At 31.2% G+C, this 18,216-nt stretch overlaps 1 protein-coding gene across 1 annotated transcript; it reads right to left on the bottom strand.

Moving 5' to 3' along the window:
• Positions 1-14,588: 14,588 nt before the first annotated feature.
• Positions 14,589-15,945, bottom strand: LOC125837081 (UDP-glucosyltransferase 29-like). Its single transcript, XM_049516229.1, is given in 3 exon segments — positions 14,589-15,329; positions 15,331-15,507; positions 15,509-15,945. Coding segments are annotated over 3 exon segments (1,347 nt in total). The 5' UTR covers positions 15,938-15,945.
• Positions 15,946-18,216: the final 2,271 nt, after the last annotated feature.

The following is an 18,216-nucleotide window of genomic DNA, read 5'->3' as shown; positions in this document are numbered from 1 at the left end:
TAATAAGATGAGATTGATGTGGTAGAATTGTTTATTTTTATCACTTATATATGTATTCAAACACACATTGACATTGAGTTTTTTTTTCGGTTTTCCATCCAGTGTCAGATATCCACATCGGATCCCGATTAAATTCGGATTCCTAACAAAGGCGACTCCATACCCAAGGGTATTCGAACCCGAGACCTCTTGGTTAAGGATGGAGGAGTACTTACCACTCCACCACAACTCTTGTTGGTATTGACATTGAGTTTACTTACATGTACTTGTTATCGATTGAGAAAAAATATTTAGCCAACTCTGCATTGAGAAATTAACATAAATAATTGTTTACCTAAGAACAAATTAAAATAGACAATAAACGTATACGTATATTATATTAGATTGAAGTTGTAAATATTCTACGTGACATGTTTAAAACTATAAAATTATATGATATTTTGATACATTGTACACATCTTTAATATAAAACCACAAATCCAAAAAAAATAAATTACTTTCTTAAATTTCTTGTCCAGACAAACTAAGAAATATCTTTCGATATTTAGTAACAATCTTTCTTGAATAACACATGCACGCGTGCACACACACAATAACCATGATGACTCAAACACTTCTTTTCTTAAATGACCTTATAGAGCGCAAATACAAATCAATGGATATTTTCAATATAAATATCAAACACATAATGAAAATACAAATCAAATATTTTCAATACAAATATCAAACACACAATGAAAACCCAAAGAAAAACAATAAAGTAGACAATATCACAAGCATATGACCAACAAAAAAAAAAAGGTACATGAATTAAAATAAATCAAAATGAATTCATGTTGTTGTTGGAAATCTTTTGTTGTTGCAAAGTGCAACCAACTCCTCCACCACTCCATCTATCTCTTCATCCCCTTTCATCTTCAGAGAGATAATCCATATATTTCACTTCAAAATCCTTCACTAGTATAATGTCACGCGCGCGATTGCCTAATGGCCTCCATGAATGCGTCTTTCATATTAACTTTTGAGTTTTCCATTGCAAGCTTTCGCATTTGAAGCATCTCATGTTGATGCATGTAAATTTCAGGAAGATTTGGTAAAGATGGAATTTAAGTTCAACAAATTCTATTGATTGAGAATATTTTTTTGTGACATTTTTCTTGATGGAACTTAGGTTTATTGGAGTGGAACATAAGTAAATATGGAAATTTTATTTGTGAGTTTTTTGGCTAGTTCTAAAAATGGACTTACGTGACCATGGTAACATAACTACATTAATGGTGTTTTTATTCTCCTCCATATATTATCAATTTATGTTTCTATGATATGTATGGTTTTATGGATTGGTGAGTGAAAATATCTATATGATGGTAATCTATTTATAGTGTATTATTGCTTATTCTTAATTGTGAGCATGACTAACATGGTGTATATTATAACATGGTGTCCTAGATTATAATAAATATATAAAGTATAAGAAATAATTGAGTTGAGCCGCGTTTGTAAATATAAAAATACGTTTAAATAAAAACAGTAAAGTAAGAAATAATTGAGTTCAGTAAAGTATAAGAAATAATTGAGTTGAGCCGCGTTTGTAAATATAGGTTGTAAAATCCTACTCAGTACTCCCTCTTCCTACTCCGTTATCTTGTTTGTAGTGATTTGCTACTAAATCTATGTAATTTCTCCCAAAATTACTTTTTTTTTTTTTTTTTTTTTTTACTCTGTTCATCTCTTTTCCTTAACCCATGTTCTTAGCACATGCTTCTTTAACCACACCCTGGGTCACAGTCCTTTTGGTTCCATAACCATAGTGGACTTTCAACTTCCCTAGGCATTTACAGGTTAATCCATCGGGGTTACTAAGAAGATAAGGAACTAACCATTTACTAAGAGTAATTTAAGCATTATATAAACATTATATTAACATTATATTAAACATAATAATACAATCATAGTATCTACAAGTTATAGGGAGAAAATTACGAAGATCTAGAAAAACTAATAACTACTTACATGATAATGGCCGGAATGAGGTTTCCCTTTCGGGAGTCCCCGAGTGACCTTGCAGCTACTTGAAAATTAAAACACACACTTTGTACACAAACACTTACTCACTCTTTTTTTTTTTTTTTTGAAAGGGAAGGGGAATATGTAAACTTGAAAGGGAAGGGGAATATGTAAACTATTACAAACTTCAAACTTCTTTACTATGCTCTTCTTACACTTCGCTCTATCTTTCTTCTTGCAACATGACTCTTATTTATAGTAGAAGTCCCTCCGGATTTGAAATTCGGATTTCAATTCTTTAAAGCTTTCTTCACCTGTCGGGTGCTCTTTGGGCCCCATCGTCACATGGCTTTGTGAAATCCTTTTTGAAATTGAGTGTCCTTCTTTTGTCTTCTTGCGATAGTGGAGTTGTCTTTATTAGTAGTGGATATGTAGTGGAGCAGTAGGTGGAGTCTTCTTTATTATAATGGCTCGTGATGTCACTGCTTACTTATTTTGTTTGTCTTCTTGTGATGATGTCATTGCTTATGTATTTTCTATGTATCCAGGTTGTGTAGTGTTACGGAATCAAAACTCATCCCCGAATCATTGTCTTCATTTGGGTCGTAATGTTGATTAAATTGGTCTGATAGATTATTTTCGTCACTGCTACTCTCTATGTCTTCATGGTTTGAAATTGCTGGGTCTGGCTTTGGATTTTCTCGTATAATTTTTTCTTGTACCTCTTTAGTCTTTTCCGTGAGTAATTTGTAAAGGGAACTTTTTATTATTTTTTCTATCCTTTTATTATTTTTTTTTCTTTTTTGGAGGGGGAATCCTTTTGTCCTTTTACTTGTTTCTGCCATTGTATTGAAACTTGCCGGCAGAATTCTTACACTTTTTGGTAAAGTGTCAACCATTAACGGATTTGATGAGTCTTTACCCGCTACCGTTTGAACGGGACTAGCTGTACCCTTAGCTGGTACAATAGCTTTTTCTACATTCGTTGGGGAATGTACACCCGTCTTATCCATTTTGTAGTGAGATGGAGAACTCTTATTCTGATCGGTATTACCAAGTAAAAATCTTATCCTCTCTTGTAATGAGTGGATATGTTGTGTCATTTTTCCTTTTTCTGTTTCTAGTCTTTCGATCGTCTGATTTAGTCTTTTGAATCCTTCCGTCATTGAGGAACAATGATCGCAGAAAATAATCTGTCCGTGTCTTTCTGAATATTGTATTGCAAAGATGGTCTTGAAATTTGTCTCAAAGCTGGGCTTATGAAATAGTTAGGCCCAAGTGTTCCTCTGGCATAGTCTAGTGCTTCATTCAAATTAGTGAATCCCTTAAAAAGTGGGGTCGGAAAGTCTTTAATTGAATCTACTACTTCTATCCATGTCTGAAATACTCCTTGTAATTTTCCTTGGATTACTACATAAAATCTAAATTTTTTGTCTTCATTTTTGTCCATAAAGTAATGGCTTAATGAGTTTACTACTGACACGAAATAACTGTTGTCTCGAGGAATCTTGTTATATGCTATCCATAGGTTGTCTATTAAGCATCTTTGAGGTCCATCTATCTTTGTTTCTGGTTTCACCCTAAAACTTAGATTAGATGGAGGATAGAAAATTAAATTTTGTTTTCCAAAATATATTCTTTCCATGCTCGTATTTTGTCTTGTTTGTGGCTGAAATAAAGTATTTCCTAAGAGAGTCTGCAACAAGTCTTTGTCTTTCTGTCCACTTGAGCTTGAACTGGATGCTCTGTCTTTATCTGTACTCATGCTGAAAACAAATAGTTAGTTTTCATAAGTCTGCTTAGTTGATCTGCTAAAGAATTATCTTTTCCCTTTATATGTTCTAAAGATATATTGTATATTGACGTAGCGTCTAAAAAATTTAACCATCTTCTTTTACTACTATTTTTTCCCTCTATTTTTTGGTGGAATTTTACAATAGCCTCACAATCTGTTCTTACCAAAATTTCTTGTTTATTAATAATGTATAGTTTAAAACTATTTAATCCATATATAACTGCTAAAATTTCTGCATCTATACTACTCATATTTCCTTTTTCTTTGTATTTTCCACTGTGATAAGTGCAAATTTTTTCGTCTTTTTTATCGCCATATTTATTGTTTTTTGTTTTCAAAACTGCCCCCCACCCTTCGAGGCTTCCATCTGTTTCTACTATTGGGTAATCTGTTTCTAGTGGGAGGGCTAAATCTGGTATATCTTTAACCATTTGTTTGAGTTTTTGCACTAGTTTTATGTCTTCTATATTAAAGGTCTTTTGTCCACGACTTCCTGTTTTAGAGTATAGGGGTCCTGCTACCTTTCCTAGATCTTTGATGAAACTTCGTGCATAATTTAGTATTCCTAGAAATTTTTGTAAGTCTTTAGTATTGTCTAATTTATCAGGCATGTCTAGAACCTTTTTTGCTATATGGGGTTGTAATTTTATCTTTCCATTTCCAATTTCTACTCCTAAGAATTTTATAAGAGTCTTACATAATTCCATTTTCTTCTTGCTAATTATAATTCCATTGTCTACGAATAGTTTGAATACCGTTTGTAAATGTCCTAGATGTTCATTGGTATTATTACTAAAAACTAAAATATCGTCTACGTAAACTAAAATAAAGTTTTTATAGTCTCTAAATATATTATCCATCTTTCTTTGAAAGATTGGAGGGGCTGTTTTTAAACCGAAAGGCATTACCAACCATTCGAAATGTCCTTCTGGGCAGGTAAAAGCTGTCCACTCTATGCTATCTTCATACATTTTGACTTGCCAATATCCGGACTTACAGTCAAGCTTACTAAAAAATTTTCTTCCTTGTATTCGATTTATTAGTTCTGATTTGTCTGGCAATTTATATCCATCCATTCTAGTGTTGTCATTAAGTCTTTTATAGTTTATTACCATCCTAGCTTTTCCTCTTAGTATTTCATTGTGATTTCGTACCATAAATGCGGCTGACCTATGCTTTGAAGTTGACCTTCTTATTACCCCTAGATTTAATAATTCTTTTATTTGATCTTCAAATTCCCTCAGGTCTTCATTCGTGGATTCTATTGAAGCAGTTTTAACCGTATATTCTGGGTTAATAATATCAAGTCTGCAGGTTATATGATTGGCTTCCCAGTGCTTCAGGGGTCTTTCTCCAATTATTTCTAGTTTATCTAAGATAGAAATTACTTCGTCTAGGTCCTTCTGGTTTTTTATAACTCCTATATATTGTAATCCTTTCTTAAAATTATAAAGTTCAGTATTTATTTCTATTAAATTATAGTTTTTTTCTATTTGTATATCAGATAAACTTAATTCTAATAATTCAATTTCTTTAATGTCTTCCCCTTCTGTGCTAACCTGTAATTTAGTACAATTACAGTCTTTCCCTTTATTACATTTTAATGTATTTGTATTATCAGTATTCTTAACATACCTTGATTTTGTAGGAACTGGTTCTGTTGTTATGGAGGTTTGAGTCATATTTTTAGAAAATATTACTCCATCTCTAGTGAGAAGACAACTTCCGTTATTATGTAATAAGAAATCTAAGCCTAAAACAAAGTCTATCCTAATATTTAAATCTCTAACCCATATTTTTTCTAATTTATAAGTAGGTTTATAGAAGTCTGCACATGTGTTTAAAAAACTTATTTGAGCATTACTAACATAATGTTTGTATATATTTGAAGATCCGTCCATTTGCATGGCGCTTTGTGGTTCGGAAAATTCCTTTATTATTTCTATAGGCAGGATATTTCTATTTATTATACTCTTTGTACATCCCGAGTCTACTAGAGCTAAAGTTTCTATTTCATAGTTTTGAATTCTTATTCTTGTTAATATTTTGATAGTATTGATCTTTTTGTCTTCATTACAAATTAATCCTTCAAACGATTTGTATTCCTCTTTTTCATTTAAGAGCTCAATTTCTTCCTTTTCTTCTACTTTTTCTTTTCCTTTTTCTAATTTGTTTATTCTGTCTTCTAAACTATCAATCCTTTTTTCTAGGGACATTAATGTTTTTTCTTTTATGTTTATGGTCTGGTCTATAACTTTAATGTTAAATATTTTATTGATGCACACGAGGCATCCTTCGATATAGCAATTTGTACATTTAGCTCTTCTATCTTTACTGGGATATCCTGTACAATTAAAACATTTTTGGCTATCTAAACCTTTTCCTTTTGAAAATTGGTGATCGCAATGTATATTGACAAATGTAAAATCCTTGATGTCTAATTTTCCTAATCCTATCTCATTTATTAAAGTTTCTTCTTCTGAATCAGACGAGTCGTGTTGTCTTCCTTCTAAAGCATCTATACTTATTACTGGATATATACTTTCGTTGTCTGACATGTATTCATCTACATTTATCAGGGTTTCTTGGAAATCCTCTATGAGTTGGGAGTTTCTCGTTCTACTATTATTTCTTCCTGGACAAGTATTAGCAAGATGTTCTTCACTTCCGCATGTAAAACAAGATAGTCTATTTTTATAGATTCTATTATTATTATGTTTTCTTACATGTCTATCTTTATTTAGATAAGGCTTTTTTGCCGTAGATTTTCGTAGATAATATTTTTTCCTTGGTCTGTAGTCTTGGTTATTTTGATATTTTCTTCTATATTTCTTATTTGGTGTACCTTGATCATAGCTTTGTGTTGTATATATATTTTTACAAAAACCAGTCTCATTTTGCTTTAATTGTTTTTGTATCTGTATATTTGTACACTTTTCTTGTAATATTTCCATTGCATGCTGTATTTTATGTCCGATAGACCAATTAACATTTGGATTTTGCATAACTCCTTCTCTTTTGCTCCATCTCTCTTCTATTTCTCTTCCTAATGCTCCAGGGAGTTTATTAAAAAGTTTTTTTCCTAAGCTTTGATCAAACGCATTGCCGCTTATAGCGCATAAATAAAAATAATCCTTTAAAAAGTTTTTGATATGGCTCCAATTTGTAATGCTAAGTTGTTCTAGTTTTATTAATGCATTCTTTTGTAATACTACTAATCCACTATTAGGGTCTTCTCCTGTTATTAGGCTGTGTATTTTATTAGTGAAATTATACGGATTTGGTCCCATATTTACTAGTTCTTGGAATTCTTGAGGGTAGGTTACTTTGTATGCTTCCCACATTCCTTTGATTGATTCTCCTAAAAAGGTTTCCATGTATCTATACATAGTTTCTGCATCTGTCTCACTATAATGATGTATGTAATCTGCTACTACTATTCCTTTCCATACATCTATAACTGAGTTTCACAACTGAGGATCATGAGCTGCTATATTTAGTATCTTACCTCTATCTCCTCCATCTTGAAGCTTGATAGGGGCTTCTATTGGCATTTTTATTCCTATTGGTCTAACCATCTCTGGTTCTGTTGCCGGGTCTTGCCTATATACCCGATGTCGTGGTAAATTACCTATAGTATATTCTACTGGCGTTATGGGGGTTGTTTTTTGAAATGGACTTGAACTAGAAGAACCGGTTTCCATGAATTCTTTTAGACTACGTGTTGTCTCATCATCGCTTTCTTCTTGGGTGTTTTCTTTTTGTCTATACCCATAATTATCTATTCTAAATTTGCATTCTCTAAAATGTGTTTCTACTATAGAGATATCTATCTTTCTCATTTTACAACCTTTACACTTAAACAAAGTTGTTTTATTTTCTTGATGTAATTCTTTAGCCTTTGCTATTGATAAGTCTACTTCGTAGTCTTCTTCATTTATATTTTGGATATTCATATCTTCCATATTAATGGTGGATTCATTATCTTCTAAATCTTCTTCTATTTCTTTTTGATCTGTATATTTATAATCAGTGAATCTAATTGATGTCTCTCCTTTAGTATTAGTGTATGTGAGGTGGTCGTTTGGTCGTAATACTTCTTTTTTGCAGAATTTTTCTAAATTCCATTCTCTACCGGCATATTCTTCTGAATTTATTTTTAAAGGGTTCATTAACTTGATTCCTTTATTTCCCATTATACCTACTGCATCGTCTATCTTTATTTTAAACCTTGAACTGCTGTTGGTGGCTAATTTTCCTATAAAGCCAACACAAACTAAGAGATTATTTCCACAGTTCATTTCTTCATACCCTTTGGTCTGTATGCCTATTTTTATGTACTTACCAAATTCTTTTGAATTTATCATAAAGTCTGGACTACAGTAAAATATTCCTCCATTGTTACTCATGTCTACTTCGGTTAAACCTATTATTGATCTTTTAGATTCTGACCATCTGCTATCATATAAAGTAATTAGTACTTTAGTACCTAAATTTTTTCTAGTTAATCCTTTAAGCCCTATTACCACCAATCCCATGTGCATGAGATTCATTCGTCTTTTCTGTATTTCTTGCATAGATTCTTTACTAATTAGATTTATACTTTCACTATCGTTTTCTGATACACTTAACTATTCTTCTCTATAATGTCTGTATAGATGTGTTGTTGATGAGAAAAACCCTGTATTATAAAGAAGTTGTGGATTTAATAATTTTAATTTATTTTGTTTAAAAATTTCTATGTCTCTATCTACATCTATTAATTCATCAAACTGATGACTACTACTAGGTCTAGATGAATTATTCATTATTCGAGCTAAAATATTGTTTCCTAGTCGATCTTGAGAGAAACTGGTCCTTTGTCTTTCTTGGGAACTTCTATTCCTGTTTGAAAAAAGGTCCATGTTTTATCTTTTCTTTTAGGTCTATCTTCTTGAGGAGTTAATTCAACTCTCTTGAGCTGTTCTATTAAGTCTTGTATATCGTTTTCTTGCTTACCTTTTTTAGTAGGGATTTTATTTTCCAATAGAATATCTAATTTTTTATTTATTTCTGTTATTTGGTCTTCTAGGTTTTTGTTTAATTCTAATAAAGCAAATATTATCAAATTGTTTTGTTTTACGCTTATAGAATCTGTTTTGCCTGGTGGAATGTAATCTGATAAACCTTCAGGGTTAGCTTGAAATTGTGCTGTTTTTCTAAGGACTTCTTGGTAAAAGAGATTGTTCATGAAAGGGTTAAGTCTTTAAGTTTACCTAGTTCTTTCTTAATTTCTTTTGTCTCTTTATAAAGGTTTTCTAGTTGGCTATTTAGTATTTCTAGAGGACTATTATCAGTTATTTTATTTACTACTATGGTTTGTACTTTAGAAATTATATCTAGTTGCTGATTTTTAAGAAAGTCAAAATTATGTTCTATTTTTTCTAATGATTTGTTTTGTTTATGCTGCAGGGTTTCTATGGTTTCTATTATCTTTAGAAATCTTTCGTCTTTGGACTGACTATGTTCTGCTAAATTTATTATTAAATCTGTAACCGTATTTAAATGTTGATTCTCGCTATGTAAAATATGGTCTCCTTCTGCGAAATTACACTTAAGTAGTGATCCAAATTTTAGTCTTCAATATTTCTTTTCTGAAACTATTTCTAAATCTAAGTATTCTAACCTCTTAATACTTCCTATTATGCTAAATATAGAGTTCTATTTTATCAATTTATGTTTCTATGATATATATGGTTTTATGGATTGGTGAGTGAAAATATCTATATGATGGTAATCTATTTATAGTGTATTATTGCTTATTCTTAATTGTGAGCATGACTAACGTTGGTGTATATTATAACATGGTGTCCTAGATTATAATAAATATATATAATAAACAAAAAGGATCGTGCAAGCATTACTCTCTCTGGGAATAGCTTTTATTTTAAGAGATTTAGTTTGTAAACTTATAAACGTATCTGAATTCGATCTAGGGATGGCAATGCGGCGGGGCGGTTTTAAGGTTGTGCAGGGCAGGTGGGATGCGGGTTGCAGGTCTATGCGGGGTTCAAATTTAATTTTAACTTTCTACAATGTTATAAGAGTTATAGAACATTATTTATTAAGATAATTTCTTTAAATTTACTAAAATATTCAAGATAGTAAATGAAAATGATTCAATAAAAACTAATACGATTTCTCACATGATTCTCAATTGGCCTTTAAAAATAAATTTTTAAGTTATTATCTATTAACTCAATATAACTTTATGAGAAAATGAATTTATTTTTATAAAATTTATTTTTAGTATCAAACTGAATTAAAAAAGGTAAATATCCAAAAATTTATGTGGAGCGGGTTCATGCGGGGTGGGGTGGGAGCGGATTGAAAAAGAAAAAAATTGTTATGCCGAGCGGGTTAAAAATTTTGCGGGTTGACCACCCATTGCCATCTCTAGACTTCAACCGATCGCAAAGTTCTCTTTTTACATTTTACATGTTTTGATTTGATTTTACACGAAATTTAAAAATATTAAGAAGAATTTTTGAACTTATTATTAAAATAAATAGATACACATGTGATATTACAATTGATTTCCAGCGTGGGTCATGTTACTGGTTTCCTTTTAATAATTGAAACATATTATTGCTTATTTTTAATTTCTTTGTTGTGAGCATGTGCTGTATATTATTTTGATTTTATGACTCTTTCTTTATACGATAGTGTCTAAATCGTGATCGATTACTTAGGAAATATTATTAAAAAAAAAAAGCAAACAAAATAATAATAATAATTAAAAAAAAAAAAGTTACTTAGGAAATATATAATTGTGCCAATATTCTTTCTTGAAATGGCTTTTATTTTAAAAGAGATGTAGTTTGTAAATTATTTCACGTATCTTAATTTGACCGAATATAATTTTTTGTTAAGAAGTCTCATATCGGTAGAGGGATGGGAAATTGGTCTCCGTTTTTATGGACTTAGATAAATTTCTCCTCATGAGCTAGCGTTTGAGGTTGAGTTAGACCCAGATGTCATATCTTTACATGGTATCAGAGTCAGGTTCATCCCAATTTGTTGTGCATCGATGCTGGGCCCTCATCTATAAGTGTTCACGCTCCAGTTGAGGTTTGGGCGTGCGGGAAGTGCTAAGAAGTCCTACATCGATAGAGCGATAGAAAATTGGTCTCCTTATATGGACTTGGACAAACCTCCCCTCATGAGCTAGTTTTTGAGGTTGAGTTAGGCCCAAGTGTCATATCTTTACGATTTTTTACACTAAGATTTGATCCTAACTAGGGACCCGACTATTGACCCTGACCTGAAATTTGACTCGATGCCTGACTCTCGAACTCGTCTCCTAACCCAACCCTAACCTTATCGAGAAAGCAACTCTCAACCCTAATTCGATCTCGACTCTCGATCCTCAATCCTATATAATTATAACATTTTTGGGTTTAGTATCATAGTATTTTTCATATTATACATAAATGCTCTTGAGATAAGAAAAAAATAAAAATTCTAACCAAACACCATAGAATAAGAAAAACACTTGTATAAAATATTTTCTAGAAAAACATATTCGGCAGAGAACATTTTTTCATACCAAACACTTAGATTTGGAGAATTTGAGAAACTAACTAACTAAATACAAAATTCATTTTTGGTCTTTGATTGATTTCAAATTTTATCTTTGTTTCTATGATTAAGTACATTTGACTTTTAGTTAATCCATATGTGTAGAGTTTGGGCCAACACGAGATTCAATTACTTTTTAGAGAAAATCTTAGAAATAGCAAATATAATAGACATAATAAGGATCTATTGCTATATTTTTCATAATTGCGCTCCTTAGCTATAGTTCTGTTTACTATTGAGGCTGCAATTTGTATATTTATGTCGATTTGTATATTTTGCAATACTAATAAGTTAAATTTTATGAAGTTCATTGATTAGTACCCTATGACCTTACCCATTGTAGTATTAAGTACTCCAATAGAAAATTATACGGCATGAGTAGTTGAGTGACCTCAATCCCTATTAACCGTTGTAGACATTAAGGGCTCGTTTGGTGTGAGGGATTAGAAATAATAGTGATGGGATAAGGAAATAGTGATGGGATAAAAAAAAAATTATGTTGTTTGGTTGGCAAGTCCGGGATAACTTATCCCGGGATTAATAATTAGTACCGGGATAAGTTATCCCTCCCCATGGGTGGTATAGTAATCCCGGGATAACTTATCCCGAGATAGAATAGGTAAATGACAAATATGTCCCTTTAAATCCTTTTTATATATCATTTTTTACATTTATGTATATTTACATTTTTTTTAATACCATGTATAATAATATTTACTACTCCTTATTTTTATGATAATTATACATATTTTTCTATTAAAAAATTATACTATATAAATATAATTTTTATTTATGAATTTATTTGACTAATTCTTATGTTTATTTTATTTTGATTTCTCATAAATTTTCTTCTCTTTAATAAACTTAAGAGGAAAGTTCTATTTTTAAGCTAAATAAGAAAAAAGTTATATTTTTAAATACACATGGTACTTATCATGGGAATACATAAACAAAAATATTTAAGTTAAAAAAAATAAAAGTTTTATTTTAAAAAATGAATAACTAAAGCTCACAAAGAAAAATTTAAAAAGTTTAAATAAAGTGAAGGGTAATTTTGTAAACAAACAACTTGTTCTTAAAATTTATCAATATATATTATTTTGAATATAACAAACCAAACACTCAATAAGAAATAATCCCAGGACAACTTATCCCATCATAACTAATCCCAACATAACTTATCCCAACATAACTTATCCCATCATAACTCATATTCAAACCAAACGACCCCTAAGGGTGTGTTTGGTATGAAGGAAAATGTTTTCCATGGAAAATGTTTTCCTCGAAAACAAGTTGATTTTTGACTTATTTTCTCATGTTTGGTTGGTGAGTAGAAAATATTTTTCGGAAAAGATTTTTTAGTGTTTGATTTATGAATGAAAAATATTTTTGAGAAATATCTTTTATTTTTACTAGAGTAGAAAATAATTTTTGAAATTGAAAATAGTTTTTAAAAACAAACTTGAATTTTTTTTGGGGGATGGGGGGTGGTAGGGGGTGGGTGAAGGGGGGGGGTCGAGGGTAGGGGTGAAAAATTGAAATTTTGAAGTTGAAAATATTTTTGAAAAACAAACTTAATTTATTTATTTTTGGGAGGGGGGGGGGGGGGCTGGTAGGGGGTTGGGTGGGTGGGGGTCGAGGGTAGGGATGAAAAAATGAAATTTTGAAATTGAAAATATTTTTTAAAAACAAACTTGAAATTTTTTATTTTTTTTTGGGGAGGGGGGGTGGGGGGTTGGTAGGGGGTGGGTGGGTGGGGGTTCTAGGGGTGAAAAAATGAAATTTTGAAATTAAAAATATTTTTAAAAAAAAAACTTAAATTTTTTGTGGGGGGAAGGGGGGCTGGTGGGGGTGGGTGGGTGGGGGGCTGGGTAGGAGGTAGGGGTCAAGGGTAGGATGAAAATATGAAATTTTGAAGTTGAGAATATTTTTTAAAAACAAACTTAAATTATTATTTTTTGGGGGGGTGTTAGGGGTGGGTGGGTGGGTGGGTGGGGGGTCGAGGATAGGGTGAAAAAAATGAAATTTTGAATTTGTAAATATTTTTTAAAAATAAACTCAATTTTTTTTTTTGGGGTGGGGGTGGGGGGGGGGGTGACTGGAGAGAGGGGTGGGTGATCGAGGATCGGGATGAAAAAATAAAAATTGGAAGTTGAAAATATTTTTCAAAAACAAACTTAATTTTTTTTCTTTTTGAAGGGGGTTGGGGGCTGATAGGGGGGTTGATGGGGGGAGGGGGGGCGAGGGTAGTGGGTAGGGGGTAAAATAATAAAAAATTGAAATTAGAAATATCTTTTAAAAACAATTTTTAATATTTTTTTGGGAGGGGGTGGGGGCAGGGGTGAGGGTGGGGTAAAAAAATTGAATTTAAAAACAAGCTTTAAAATTTTATTTATTTTTTTTTGGGGGGGGGGGGGGTTGGTTGGGGGTGGTTTGAGGGTAGGGACAAAATAAATTAATTTTTTCAACAAAAAAATAATTGTAATTTGAAGTTGGAAGAGAGTTTTGGAAAATGTTTTCCTTAAGTTTAGAAGGGAAGTCATTTTCCTTAAATTTGAGAAAAATGAGTTGATTTGGAAAACATTTTCCAAAACATTTAGCCCAACCAAACATGAGAAAATTGGAAAACATTTTCCGGAAAATGTTTTCCTTCATACCAAACACACCCTAAAATTTTGTGGAACTTTACAATATGTGTTCAATTCGAATTGAGACTCTAGAGGGTGTGTTCAATTTCAATTAAAAATTTTGGAGGCTACTCAACCCTAAACCCTAGTTCATGCCTATATAAAGGCATCTCGAATATTCCGCAAACTGATGGAATAGTCATATAGAGGTCAAATCTAAATTATCCTAGCTCGAGAAACACACCATTAACGGCCCTAGAATCATGGATAAATCTTAGGAAAGTAGAATCAAGGGAGAAACAGAATTGTACTCGCAATCTTTATCAATAAAGTTAAGTTCTTTTACTTTATTGTGATTGCAATTTATTTTCTGTCACTTTAAAATTTGTTACAAACAACCGTAAAGTTATATATTTCAAGAAGCAAACTATTAGGTGAATTGAGACTAAACTCAAAATCAAAACTGAAAGTTTGAAATATTCAAACTGATTACACTAATTAATACTTTTTTTAAAATATGAGTTAAATCTTATTGCTATTCATTTGTTGTTACAAAGTGCAACCAACTCCTCCACTACTCCATCTATCTCTTCATCCCCTTTCATATTCATTTTCTCACTCAATTCTTTAGTTTTCTTCCTCACACCTTCACCACTTTCTTCAATTACCACTTCCCTTATCACTTTTGCAATTTCTTCGCTTTGTAACTTCCCATTCTCATCCCTCAATGCTTCAACTCCCATACCAATATATTCCACAATCCTAGCATTCATTGGTTGGTCAATATGCATTGGCATTGCAATTATAGGCACACCAAACTTCATACTTTCCATAACAGAACTCCATCCACAATGACTCACGAATCCACCAGTACTCCTGTGTTGTAGAATTGCGGCTTGTGGAGCCCATTTTTCCAAAACCATTCCTCTTTCCCCTACCCTTTCTAAAAATCCTTGTGGTAATACATCTTGAATACTATTTTTTTCACCTTGTGGAAACCTAATTACCCAAATGAAGTTTACTTTGCTAAGCTCTAACCCTTGTGCTACTTCATGCATTTCTTCCTTTGATAGAAAATACTCACTCCCAAATGACACAAACACACTTGAACATTCTTCTTTCTTGTCAAGCCATTGCATGATGATCTCCTCATGATCATGATCTTGATCAATGGAATCTTGAACTAGCGATCCAACAGGAACAATTTTCTTGGAAACTAATTTTGAGAGATAATCTATATATTTACCTTCGAAATCTCTAGAAGTTTTCACCAAAAAACTTATCGCGAGATAGTCTAAGAGCATCATTGAATGGGTCCTTATAATTCTCATCTTTGGATTCTTCTAATGATTTCTTGATTTGAAGCATCTCATGTTCACGCAGGTATATTTCAGGAAATGGAAATTTTTCTCCCGACTTATCAAACATGATGTGGAGAGCTAATAAAGCAACAATAGCCGCTAAAAGTGAGGAATTGTATGGCAGGAATGTTCATAGAGGACGCGAACTCAGCAGCCCATGGTTGATTGAAGTCATAAATGACTAAGTCTGGATTAAGAGTTTGTAATATTTTGGAAAAATTTGGAGAGGCGTTTTCGAATGCTTTTTTTAGGGTGTTCATGAGATGGGGAGGGAGACCATTGGTGGTGTGGTAATGAGGAGGAAGATTTGGTAAAGATGGAAGATGAAGCTCAACTAATTCTATTGATTCACAATATTTTTTTGTGACATTTTTCTTGATGGAACTTAGGTTTATTGGAGTGGAACATAAGTAAATATGGAAATTTCTATTTGTGAGTTTTTTGGCTAGTTCTAAAAATGGACTTATGTGACCATGGGCTAGCCATGGTAACATAAGTATACTAATGGTGTTTTTCTTGGCCTCCATTAGTAAATAGTAACTATAAATCTCTTAATTTTTTTTCTTATGGCTCTAGTGAGTATATATATAGGATGATAATCCATCTATAGTATATATTCAACCGTTTAAATTATTATATTATTTCATGACTTTTCCTTATACGATTGTGTCATATATAGTTGATTTGGTCACCCTCCAACCCTAGCTGTATGGTTAAAAAGTCATATTTAGCTCTCTTAAAATTGTTTCGTATATTTCATTTTGACATTTCAATAGAATTTATACACTAATTTTGACAAAGACGACGACCAAAATATTCAAATATTTCGTCGCATGAAACTCACTGTTGTAGGCGAATAAAACCACGACATGTGGCATATAGACTCAAATTTCTACTTGCGAATTTCTTGGCTAGCTCTAGAAATGGACTAATATGAGTTGTGACCATGGGCTAGAGTCTAGACTGGGTAACGTGTTTTTCTAGCTAGGGTTATATTAATCAGTGACGGAATTAAGATTTTCACCAAAGGAGGTTAAATATAATTTAAAAAGTAAGAAGTTGAAAAAATTGAAAGAGATTCAACATGTACAAATTTTATATATATATATATAATTTTTTATCGAAGGAGGTTCCAGTGAACACCGACACTATCTAACTCCGCCCCTTTCCATTGCTAATTATAATCATAACTATATTTATAGATCTCTCTCTTAAGTCTATGATTATTCTACAAAGTATATATATATATAAATATGATGATCTATTTATAGAATATATTTAACCGTTCAAATTTATTATTTCTCATCTTGGTCGTAATTGATTACGCATGAAATATATATTAAACTCGTGAAAATGAATTATATTTTACTATATAAGAAGAGGGAATAACCAAACACCAATTATTATAACCAATATATTTATAAAAAGAAATGACATATAAAATGAAATGGAGAGAGTATTAGTTTTTGAAAATGGAAAAGGACAAAACACATATGAAATTAAAAGACATATAAAAAAAAAGTTGGTTTAACTCTCAAACATAAAAAGTAACATATGTTATTAAAAACTTTAATAAAAAGTACTATAATTTACAATAAATAATAACTTAAAATATCTACAAGACAACAAAAAAAAGACTAATTTTTGTACTACTTCTGTCACATAAATTAGGATTGGGATGATTTTAAAATTTTAATTTTGGTTATACATTATAAAATAGCCAAAAAATTGAATGATATAATTTTTTTAAAAATAACTGAATGAATCGTCCTATCGATAACCCTAATGTTACTTCTACTCTGTTTATTTTTACTTAAATTTACAAAGATATGCTTCATTTCTACCCTCAATCTTATCGCTACATTTATTTGCTATTTAAATTGAAATTAAAAAGACAAATGACAAATAAGTTTCTATATTAGCTCACTTATGAGCAAAATATATTATAACAATCTTTACTAATTTTATAACAATACATAAACTATACTCCCTCCGTCCCATATTAGATGGGCACTTCCAACTTTACACGGTGATTAAGAAATCATTAATACATTGGAAGACTTCACCATTTTGCCCTTTGTTTATATCAATGCACATTGAAATGAGTTACAAAAAATACACATACAATATAGGAATGGTCATATTAATTGTAGGGGTAAAATGGAAAAGAATTAATTAATTCTATCCTAATTTAATAAGTGCTCAAATAATATGAAAAAAATATTTTTAGTAAGATTCTCATCTAATATGGGACGGAGAGAGTAACAATATAACTTTATTAATGTTGGACCTGGACAGCGCCCGGACTTTCTTTACTAGTATATTTATAAGAAAGAATAAAAGGATTGTGCCATCATTTTCTCTTTGAATGGCTTTTTAATTCTGACTTTATAAAATATTTTACGTGTCCCAAATTGACCGCCGCAAAGCTCTTTTGATTTTGTACGCAAAGAAGTTTAAAACTATTTAATCCTATATACCTAATACATGCAATTCGGGGTGTACAAAATCGAATTGAAAATCGAATTGAAAATCAAATTAAATCGCAAATTGAGTTAATCGGAAAAAAATCTTGATTAGTGGTTTGGTTTGACTTGGTTTGGTATTGGGAAAAAAAAACCCGACTATATTTGGGTTGGTTTGGTCTTAACTAAAAAAAACCAATCCGACATTAAATATGTAATTTTAAAATTTTGTTTTATAGATAAAAATATTTACTTTAATATAATTTTAAAATATTTCTTATACTATTTCATAGTTTTATCTTTTAATATATTATTTCAAGTTTAAAACTTAGAATTCGGAA

The sequence above is a fragment of the Solanum verrucosum genome, unplaced genomic scaffold, assembly GCF_900185275.1.
Source record: "Solanum verrucosum unplaced genomic scaffold, falcon-dt-bn FXZP01000165.1, whole genome shotgun sequence".
In the NCBI taxonomy this organism is placed as follows: Eukaryota; Viridiplantae; Streptophyta; class Magnoliopsida; order Solanales; family Solanaceae; genus Solanum; species Solanum verrucosum.
The sequence above is the reverse complement of the archived record's forward strand: the minus strand, read 5'-3'. Positions and strand labels throughout refer to the sequence as shown.